The sequence below is a fragment of the Chaetura pelagica genome, unplaced genomic scaffold (genome assembly GCF_000747805.2).
Source record: "Chaetura pelagica isolate M959 unplaced genomic scaffold, ChaPel_1.0 scaffold142, whole genome shotgun sequence".
NCBI lineage: Eukaryota > Metazoa > Chordata > Aves > Apodiformes > Apodidae > Chaetura > Chaetura pelagica.
In genome coordinates this window covers 625,321-636,560 of record NW_009952973.1, presented here as the reverse complement: position 1 = coordinate 636,560, position 11,240 = coordinate 625,321, and the positions used below count along the sequence as shown (strand labels likewise).

The window sequence follows — 11,240 nt, the reverse complement described above, 5'->3', positions numbered from 1 at the left end:
GGCGGGGGGGGGGGCTAAAGGACAATCTGTATGAATTAGACTAGAAATGCACATTAGGACTCCAGTAGGCAAAAATCATTCCCTAAAGCTATCCTGTAAGATTGGAGAGCCTTTATCTTCTTTCTCCAGCCCCACCTCCCCAGTAAATGAAGTTTGAATGATTTCCTTCCCCCCCGCCCCAGGCTCTGCCTCCCCATTTTTCAGGTCTTGATGTAAATGTCATTTTAAGCCTAGGGTGGTTTTGACATTGACTTGTTCTTAGGACATAGTATTTATGCACCATGTTCAATATTCAGTATTGAACGTCGCACCTCGTAACAAAAAGGTTTTAGGCTTCTGGGTTTTTTTTTAAGATGAGCTGTGGGCTACACTGAGAGCCCTCCGGACTCTTTCTAATGCAGCATTGAAGACAAATATACAATTATATCAAATGTTTATTTTCAATGTGTGTGTAAATAGTACAGTATTATGCAATAAATTTGATGTTTAAATCTGTTGGAGTGGCTGCCTTTGTGTCAGTCAGGAAGCAAAGGAGAGGCTGCTCCAGGCACTTGCACTGCCTCTCCTGCTGGTCTTGGCTTACATCTAAAGAACCTGGAAGAAGGGAGCCGCTCATCTCTGCACTCCAGTCTGTCCCCTGGTTGCTTGCTTGGATCCAGTGCTGCCCTTCTCCTTCCTCACCTGGATTTGATCCTGGTGCACCAGTTCCTAAATGAGGGGCTGTGCTGTGGAGGGTGGGGGGATGTTGTGTTTTTATCTGCCTGTCCTGGCTCAGCTGAAGTCAGGCAAGTCCTCTGTCAGCTGCAGCCTGGGGATTCTGCCGACAATGATGTGGCCTCAGTTGGCTCTCCTGCACTGTGGGACATCATTAGTGTATGCAAATCCAGTTAATTTACTGGCTTACTACAGGCTTTCCATCACGTGGGATTGTGGCTTCCTGAGCTTATGAAGGAAGGGTGCTGCTTTTTCCATCAGCTCTGCAGGTAGGCACATCAAGGTAGGATTAGCAATGAGGTGCCATGTGCACATATATATATATATATATGTATGTATGTTAGAGTGTGTGTGTATATATAAAACACAATATATATTTTACCAACATAATTAGTAATTAATGTTACTTATGGTACTACATCTGTTAACACCCACAAATAAATCTTATCAAACTAAAAATACATATTCAGAGTATTTATGTTAAGTAGCAAGATAGGCAAACTGAAGGGAAATTGAAAACTTTGCTCAAAACTCAGGCAGGGAGCTGACTGTTGCAGCACTGGTGAGCATGTGGTGGCCAATGGTGGCACTGCTGGCGTGCCAGGTGTGAAGGGGACAGCTGCAGGCTACAGCCTGGCTTGTCCTGGCAGCTTGTTTCACGTGCTGGTGAATCACCAATTTGCAAATATTTCCAAAGAGGACTCTGGAAGCACTCTAGGCTGGAGGATGTCTGGCACCACCTACCCTCTGAAACATATACACTACCAGGAATAACAACTGATGATGTCTTAGCAGAATGATTAAAAGAGAAAATGCTTTAATTTCACTGCCTTTAACATAAACATCCATTATTTGACTGTTTACCCAGGAGTAAACAGAATAAAACCAAATGCAGCTTATAAGAATGACATTTTTTTTTTCCTGTCTTTTACCTCTTGCAATCTTTTTTTGTCCACAACCTGTTCATCATCATGATTTAAACAAACTGCAATGATTTATGATACCACCATGTGGTAATGCACAGACATACATGTCTGAAATGGCCCCTGTGGATAGGAAGCCCAACAGACCAGAACTGCCATCCTACAGCAGTTTGTTCTAGTGACATGGGAACAGGTTGTCTTACACTAACAGCTTATTTATATCACATAAAGTAGATTTTTGTACAGTACTTCACACCTTTTAAAAACACAGCCTTGTATTTAACGTTCTCCAGTCAACAGTCATTGATGTTGGCAGAGACAAATCATCAAACAAAACATACAGAAGTTGCTTGGAATGACTGAGATGAGTGTGGCAGGGCAAACATTCCTGGCTATTTGTGGTTAGTGGGAAGTCAAATAATCTGTGGGAGATACAAAGACAACATTTTTAGTGCCCAGGCCTTGGAGCCCTCCTCCTGGACAGGCTTGGGAGAGGGGAGTCACAGCATCTGAAAACCCAGGACAGAAAGTTGAGCATTTGTATGTATCTTTCCAGGACTGGAATTTTAAAATTCACTTCTTCTCTATGATGGCCTTTCCTACTGGTTCACTTTGCAACTAGGAAGATGATGGTTTGTTTGTTGGTTTTTGATTTTTGTTTGTTGTTTCTTTTTTTTTTTGGCACAGGAAAAGACTTGGAACAGCTTACAAAGAGAGATGGCTAGGTGTGGGTTTTTCTTCTTTTAATGTACAATCTCAGTTAACAGGTTTTTTTTATACTCTTAGCTTTCGAAGTTCAAAAATATAAACTCTCTAAAGTGCATAATTGTACTTACGTTTCATATAAACTATCTGAAATTCTAGCAATATACCATGTAAACAGCAGTAACTAAGCATCAGAAAATGCTACAATCTCATCAGTTTAAAAATAAAATGGACTGTTCCCTACATATCATTTATCAAGATTTGTCAGGGACAAAACCCAGCAAAACAGATAGTTTATCAGTACACAGTGCAAATAGGCTTTTAAAAATAAGCAGAGAAACCAGACTCCTGGGAGGCCTTGGACCACTGGAAAAATGTATGACTATGAAGAAAGGGAAGAAACTACTTCTCTTGCCCACGTAAAGATGTCCAGGATTCAGCAAAGTGCCCAAGCTTTAGTCCACAATAGTTCAGCAAAACCCCAATGGCAGATGAGCTTGAGGCACATGCTCACCACACCTGCTTTTGCTTTGCTGAACTGGGCCTGAACCACACCAAAGAGGGACAGGCCTTTCTGTAATCCAACATTTTTTCTCATCCTACACTTTCTATAGTAGAGGGACACTGCAGCCAGTTTGGCTCAGCTACTGCATCTAAATCAACTAGGGAGAGCTGACTTACGGACTCTGAGAAGAAGAGCCTGTAAGAGCAGGCTGAAGGACAAAGGCACAGCTCTGTTTTCCTAGACTGTGATCAGACAGGGCTTTACACTGGTCAGGCTTTCCTTCCAGTCAGACATCTTCAAAAGTAGTTTTAGAGCCTGTTAGCCAGCCCAGTTAACACACTCAAAGGATCAGTTTTGCAGAGCAAAGCTCCATATCCCTCAAATGATGGAAAGATCACTTCAGCATCTCTGAAAAGCCAAGCCCCACTTCAGCACACAAGTTCTCTGGACTCTTTGAAAGATGAAATTCAGTCTGCTTTGATTTTATATACAAATGACAATTCTGCAATCAGTAAAAAAAAACAACAAACACAACCTGGGAGTCCCCCTCCTAAATGCTTTCACTAATTAATGCACATTACTGCCTTACCCATCCAGATCAGCAATGGGCAAACCCACTGGGAGAAGGTTGCCTTTTGAAGTGGTTATGGGATCTTGAAGAGAGAAGAACACTCTTGGCATCAGTTTTGGCATACATAGCACATGCAGCAAACGGAAGGGGGTAAGTCTAAGTACCACAACCCAACTATATCTGTAAGCCCACTTGCCCATATAAAGAAGGAAGGGGGAGAAGTTTTTCCTGGGGTCCTCTTCTTGCCTCCTCTGGCACAATGCAAGTGAGGCCTGGCTATGACAACCTGGTACTGCATTTATCTCAGCCATTTGGCTTCTGCACATCAGCTCCCCAGCAGATCAAAGCAAAATGCAGCCTTAGAGAAATGCTCTCCCTGCAACATCAGGGCTGAGTCCTGGCTCAGGGCAGAGCAAGCTGGGGCACACAAGCCTCTGCAGTGGGAGAGCAAGCCCAGGTGCCTGGGACAGCAGAACTGTAAGCCCTCAGACACTGTGCATTCCTGAACTTGCCTTCCACTCCTTCAGGAGCTCCTCCTGTTTAAGCCCCTGGAATCAGGTGTCCCAGGACTCTCTTTTCTGAAAGTCATGAACAAACCTGAAAAGGCTGCACCCAAGACATAGGCCCTTTCCACAGCCAAGGCACAGCTCTAGGCTTTTAGTTACCTGCAGTATCTTCTGGGCTGGCATATCACCGATACACCCTGGGAAGAGAAGATATCCTCTGTTTCCATCACCACAGTGTCATTGCTGCAGCCTACATAGTATGATTGATGGAGTCCATAGAAGACCAACATTTAGGCTAGTGAGTAGATACGACACCCACATGGACTGTTTAGCTTTGACTCCACCATCTGTATCAAATGCTGAAGCACACATACGAATGGGCTGGGCCTTCCAGAGGCTTGACACCAGACATTTAACCTATCAGCTACCAAAGTCCCAAGGGATTCTGAATTAACATTATGACCCTGTTTAGGCAACTGTTAGAAAAGAGGTTTTAAAAACTTCCATAGTATCACCTTCCAAGCAGAACAAGTGGGCGAGAACCTTGCTGCACAGCTCATTTTCTTTGCTATACCAAAAAGGTGCAAGTACTCTCTTCTACTTCGGTCGATTCAGCCATCAAAAAAGTGGGAAGAAAACCCAACTCAAGCCTCGGCAAAACTGTAACTCACAACAGCTCTGGGTGATGACAGGGAGATTCTTACAGCACTTATTTAGAGCAACAGAAGATGCTGGTCTCCAAACAGCCAGGTTAAAAGTCTGAGTAAATCTTCACTGTAGCTACAAGAGAACAGTCTTGATGCCATCTGACCTGTGTCTTCATATGAGATCAGTCAGAACACCTGTCTCTTAAGTAGAAGCTATTTGATCATTTAATCACTATTCATCCTACTTTGCCTCTTGCTATGATATCCTGGGAAAAAAAGAATAGCATGGCTGGCTTTGATATGCTAAATATTACAGGATCTGTAAGCAAATCAAAACAGAAGGATCCCTTCAGTGAAGTCACTGAGTGCAGTGCCATGTCTCCTACACTGGCAAACTCCATTTTTTGGTATCAGGCCTGGAGAAAGATTGGGCAACAGCAAGTGCAGAGAGTGACAGAAAGCCACCTTTCCTCCCCCTCCCGCCTCTGGGAATGGCCCTTCAGTTCCCAGGGAGCTCCTCAGCTCTCCCCAGCCAGGCTCCTGCTGCATCCACTTCATGCATTTGTCCATTTGGTGCGCTCTCCTCTTTGTTTATTGGCAAGACAATCTCCTTTACATGATCTTGGAGCTAATATCTCTTTTACTGATCAAGACCTCCAGCAATCTCAGCTTGGCCTTCACCTGCTTGTATTCATTGTACTCTTCAGCCATAGGAGTGCGGTCTTCTTTCTGCACGTTCCTAGTGGGAGCAAAAGCAGATCATGAGGACTTCTGTAACAGGACGTCTTCCTGCAGCAGCCTCCCTCTGTTCCCCCCCAAACACCTACAAAGCATCTCCTCTCCTGCACTCCCCATTGGGAAACAAAACCAAAATGTTTATCATTTGGGAGGGAAAACCCCAATTATCCTGTCACCAAGAAACTCTTCCGTTGTTCCTGTCAGGTGTGCTAGAGGCAACTGGATTTTTACAACATGTACCTTCGTTTCCCACTACTTGTCCTAAGACAAAGTTTTCGAAGACGCTGTGGTCCCTGAAGTTCCCTGCAGGGGCAGGAAAAGTAATTCATGTTAATGGGCAGATGTAATGAATATGGGTAAAACACTGATGATGGTGCAGTAGCATGTAGTAGTGAATTCAGGTAACTTCCCATATTTGGAGGTCTTTGTAGCTGTCAAACGATTAAAAGTAGCTTAAGGACAGAGAGACAGCTGAGAAATTACCTTCCATTTTGTCGGAAAAAGTTATCTTCGAAGTCTCTCAATTTTTTTCTGATTCGCTTTTTCTCTTCCCTGACTTCTTGGAGCTGCTCTAAAAGTTCAGGGCTGTTGGGTTTAAGTATAAACAAGATTATACATATGTACACAATTATGACAGGAAACATGCAGGAAATCTACAAATGTATTATTGTATGTCTGCCAAGCAATGGAGCTGCTCCTTCAAGCAGCTCTGGCAAGCTGATGCAACAAAAAGTTATCTGAATTTAGTTCAGCAAAACAACAGGACACTTACACTAAAGCCTCCAAGGAGATCAACTGTGCATTTCACAATTCACCACTAACTTCTAAGAAACCTACTTGTTGAAGATGGGTCTGGTTTTGGTGACTTTTATGGGATCAAGATCCAATGCTTATGACTTAGGCTATGACCTATGTGTGTTTGCGTCAGACGTAGATGCTCAAAACTAGCAAAGCTAGTTCAGCTTGACCTCTCCAAAACCTGAAGAACCTTGTAGAGTACAGAGTTGTTTTCATTATAAAGGCTTGTCAGTGGTGAAGTGGAGCTAGTATTTAGTACTAGAATCCAGAGATGCTGAAGTAAAATATCAGTATTAGGACCTGGTAGTTTCTTCCCAAACCCTTTTGTGCAAGTGTCTATTGCATTTACAAATAAAGCACAAAAACCTTTGACTCAAATCACAAATGCAAAAAAAACCCCTCTAGACACTTTTCTGACAAATAAATGCTATCTTAGCAAGAAATAACTTAGAGAAGTTGCTTGTGAATTCAACATACATGGATGCTTCGTGGAGATTTGAAAGGCCCATATCCTGATTGCTCCTCGATGGCACCTTATCATCCACTGGGGAAACAAAGCCATCAGCATCATCTTCTAGTTGATCCAAGAAGCTGCGCACGCTGAAATCTGTTTTCATGGTAATTGTGAAATCTGGCTTCGCATTGCTGTCCTCCTCGGATCCCTCCTCTTCTTCCTAAAAAAAGGGACAGAGCACCCCCATAAGAGAACAGGTTACTGCTTCCCCTCTCAGAAACAGGTGCCCTCTTTCACCACATGCACTGGGGAACAGGTAGGTGGATAGGCAGAGCAAGCACTTTAATTGCTAAGCAATACAGGACACAAGAAGACCACCAGCACGGCACCCGCTACAAAAGCATGTCAGAGAAACTGTGACCACCAACTCAGATTGGCTAACGAGACCCAAGGCAACCCAACTGACTGAAAAAATACCTGGGATTCTTAGGAACCTGTTGCTTTAACTTCTGGATTCTGATACAAACAAAACCACTTCCAGCCACAATGCAGACGGTGTAAAGCACACCCACCATCCTCTCTGTTTCCCTGCAAATACAGCTGGCACCATGCCAACTGCCAGGTTAAAGTACTAAATATTCTCTCAATAGATGCAGCTCAAGAGCTCTCTCTAACGGCTGAATTCAAGCCCTCAAGTGCTCATTCAGTGATCGATCAATGAGCTCAGATTACTCTTACAATGGCCCAAATGTGGGGTATGATGGACTGTAAAAGGACTGCTGTTGCTAACGTCTTTCTAGCACCAACTTTGTACCATTGAGCTAGAATACACTAAAAATTGGAGTGGAAACACTCTGCCAAGTGCAATTTCCTCCAAATACACTGATGAACTGGTTGTGCTCAATATTTTGGCAAAACTATTATTGGACACAAGGTTTGGAAGTCTCTTCTGCACTTGGAATTTGCTAATTCACAGCGTTCTCAAATACAGGGCTTGTACTTGGACACTGTCCAGAAATCATTTGGATTTTCAGTGAACAGGGCCCAGTTTTCTCTCACAGAGACACTTCTAGAAGTCAGTTTTCAACCTTAATGTAAAGGAACGAGGCATGAGCATTAGAGGAAGGTAACGAATGCCCAGTAATTCTCTTAAATATGCATGCATGTGTTTATATACTTATTTTACAACCATGAATTCTAGCTCAGAAGGATCTAAGCATATCCATATCTTTAAAAGCTTTTGAGAGTTCATATCACTGAATACTTAAGTACATGCAAAAACATATTGTTGCACTGGAGCCAAAAGAAGCAATTTTCTTTACTTATTTTTCATGTAATTCCTTGTAAATAATTCAATTATTCCTAAGAGGTTGCTCCCACATTTCAAGCGAAAGGGGAGAAAGTAACACTAGGACCTCACATTGCCCCATTAAATCCTCAAAGTCAATGACTTATAAACGCACACATTTACATAAACCCAGAGTTTCCTTTTTATGTTAAAGCTCTAGGCCATGAAAATACAATGCAAAGCCACATTGAAACCAGAATGGAGGCTTGAGGATGAAAAAAAAGATTAGCTGGAGAGAAGTTGTGAGCAATAATACAGAGACATTTGAAAACATCTCAGGAAAATCTGCTGAGAACTTGTGAAACTTAAAACCATTATTTACCATATAATTACATAAGACCATTTCTCCAGATGTAAATGATACAGCTTCAACAGAAGGCATAAACCAGTAGTCATATATGTCCTTAAAACCTGCAAACAACTTCAGGCTGGACTGAGGAAGGGAGACCATCACTCACTGCCATTTCCCAGTCCCCAGGCACTCTGTCCTGCTCTGCTGGTGAAGGGCAAGCAGGAGAATGCCAATCCTGATGCAGCATGGAGGAGGATTTGCTAAATCAATCTAAGCAATAAAAATGGCACGATTTATTTTAGGGGAATCTCTCTGGCACCAAAGGAGGAGCTCCCATGTCCTTTCCTGAGAGAGCACGTTGCTTCTGGATACCCATTCTGAAGAGAAAGGAAAGGGATAATTTTCATAAGCAGTGTGACAAACTGCTCCTGAGGACAGATGCAAGGTGTCACTGGAATCTGTAAATCTGGCAGCAGCCTCTTCCCCACAGACCTGCCTCACTCCAGGGCACCACCACGCTTGCCCAAGCCAGCAGGGATTACTCTGGCCCAGAGCTCAGGAGCGAGCCCCCTGCCAATAGAAACCCATGGGAGGAAAATAAAGTGTAGAAATGTCACTTGCTTAGACCTCAGTGCCTAAACACTGCATCTGGCTGCCACAAGACCTCTTAAAGCATTTTGCTGTTTAAAACAAATAAGAGAATTAAAAGGATTCTTAGCCAGAAGTCGAATGGAAATGGCCACCTAAAGCCTTTACTTCAAACAAATTTCACAAGGCAATTTTACTTTCAGCCTGCACTGGCATTTACATCTTCAACCAGAATGATCTTTGTTGGCTAGATCCATTTGCATTACATATGCTTGGATCTTTAGACAATCACAAGGCATTTAAAATCTCCAGAGCTACACACTAAAATCTCTAGAGTATCCCATCAGCAGCACTCCCAGCAAGCAAGCTTGCCCATGACTTTTTCAACACAGATAATATTCAAGATATTGTACCCAAATGTTCGGTAAGACTTCAACTCAAATTGCCTTTCAAGCTTTTATCCAACTCTCCCAAGTGTTTAAAAAAACCCCTTTAAATTAAAAAAAAAACCCAACAAACTGAAAGTGTGAGTGGCCTGTCAAGACAGACAGTGCTCTGTCCACAGCGGACCTATGCATGGGGTAAGTTTTGGGGCCTTTTGGTGATTTCCTCTCTTTAGTTCTCAGTGTAGATCAGTGAGATGCTGCCACAGCAGCTTCACAGGACCCCATTTAAGTGTTATTAGGCATGTAAGTGTTAATGGGCTTAAGGCTGTCCCCCTGATCTTCAGTCAGAGGTTTGTATTCTCTGCGGGACACTGCTGAGAGGATGCAATACTGTTCTGGTGCAGCACCAGCCATCCTGGTCATCAGAAATCACCAAAAACTGCTAGATGTTTTGACTCTGGGCGCAAGCATAAGTGAAAAATAAAGGGCATAGTAAAAGAAAAAAAATCAGCAGCAAGAATAATCCCCATCAGACCACTATTGCAAATTTGATCCCACAATTATCTAGAAAATACTGGGAGCTCAGTGATGATTAACCAGCCTCCAAACAGCAGGCTAACATCTTCAGTCTGCAATCTAGTTTTAATACCTCGAATAGGTCATTAATTTTGCAACCTACTGTAACTGCCTAATAATCAAACCACCTCAGATGTCTAGATCTGCAATATTTATGCCACTAAACAAACTCTGGCTGCATTAACAGCTAAGTGACCCAAGTGTGCAGAAGCACTTTTTTCCCATTACATTGCAAGGGTAATGAAAGCAAACCAGGGTCCAGCTCCACACTGCATGTCCTGGTCAACTGCTGGACTTCCCTCCTTCCCAGGGGAAGAAGTCCCAGTATCTTAGCAGACTTCACCACCAAGAACTGCTACTCCACAGCAGCATGAGAAGGAAACACAATCCTGCCTTCCAAATCTGACCAAGTGCTCACTAGCAGAACCGAGTTGCTCTTAATTCCATCCTCATGTGACTTGGTTAAAAATACCATTCATAAGGTGGTGACAAAAAGCCCTGGATAAAATAAGCACGTGAATGGAAGTAGGTAGGGATCCCCTAAGTGTCCCAGTTGGCTCCACATGCAAGTGTTAGTTTTGTGAGAGCTCATTTCTGCCACAGTGCTGTGTGCAAGCCCCACAGCTTTGGAGTGAGAGAAACTACCACAAAACAAGTTAGTGTAATTAAAAAGAGAGGAGGAAAGCAAGGGAAAAAAGCAACATACAAAGGTTAAGTGTGATTTTTTTTTTTTTAAGCAAAGTAAAATATATTATGTGCAGGTGGAGGGGAAGTAAAAGGACAGGAAAGAATGCAAAGCCAAGGAAATACTGTAGTCTTATCTACAACAAGGGAAGAATTTGATCAAAACGGGTGAGGCTTAAAGCAGCTACTGATTTTTCAGGAGGACACTGCAAAAAAATCAACACTGATGGAAAAAATTTATCAATCAATCATTCTCTTTCATTGGTACAAGGGAAAAATTGATGCAAACTGAGCAATTAGTTAGCAGCTGGAGGTCTTCACCTTTATCTCCTTGAAGAAGGAAGCTGTTTCGCCCTCGATAATTGGCTGCAGCAAAGGGCTTCTCCGCTTGCTGGAGGGGGAACCCTGTGACAGGTGTTAACAAGTACGTTACATTATGAACCCCTTTCTCCTTCACCACCTGCTCTCAGCTCATTCTCACCCACACATTCACCCTTATCTCATCCCTGGGCCATCAGGAGGAATCTGTCTCTTAAAGAAGAAAAACATGCCCAGCAAAACCCCCTCAATCTTGGGCTGTTTTCTCTCAGGATGTTGCTCAGCAAGGAACATCGCTGCCAAAAGCTTAAGAAAAAAAGCCTGGATACTGTAACTAGCTGGGGAGGAACTACAAAGCAAAGGCTGCAAGAAAATAATCCCCAGCCCGAGGCCCAGATACACACACACACATTTGGTTGGCTCTCCAAAGCTACGCTGTAAGCCCAGACTCTTCAGGCTTGCTTTCCAGGAGCCTAATTTCCTGCTG

At 43.1% G+C, this 11,240-nt stretch overlaps 1 protein-coding gene across 1 annotated transcript in view; it reads right to left on the bottom strand.

The window, feature by feature from the left end:
- Positions 1–5,183: 5,183 nt before the first annotated feature.
- The window catches only part of FAM13A (family with sequence similarity 13, member A), a 122,365-nt gene continuing 116,308 nt past the window's right edge, over positions 5,184–11,240 (bottom strand). The window contains 4 exon segments of the mRNA XM_009995869.1: positions 5,184–5,310; positions 5,793–5,894; positions 6,585–6,781; positions 10,757–10,840. Of these exon segments, the coding sequence (XP_009994171.1) occupies positions 5,184–5,310; positions 5,793–5,894; positions 6,585–6,781; positions 10,757–10,840 (510 nt within the window).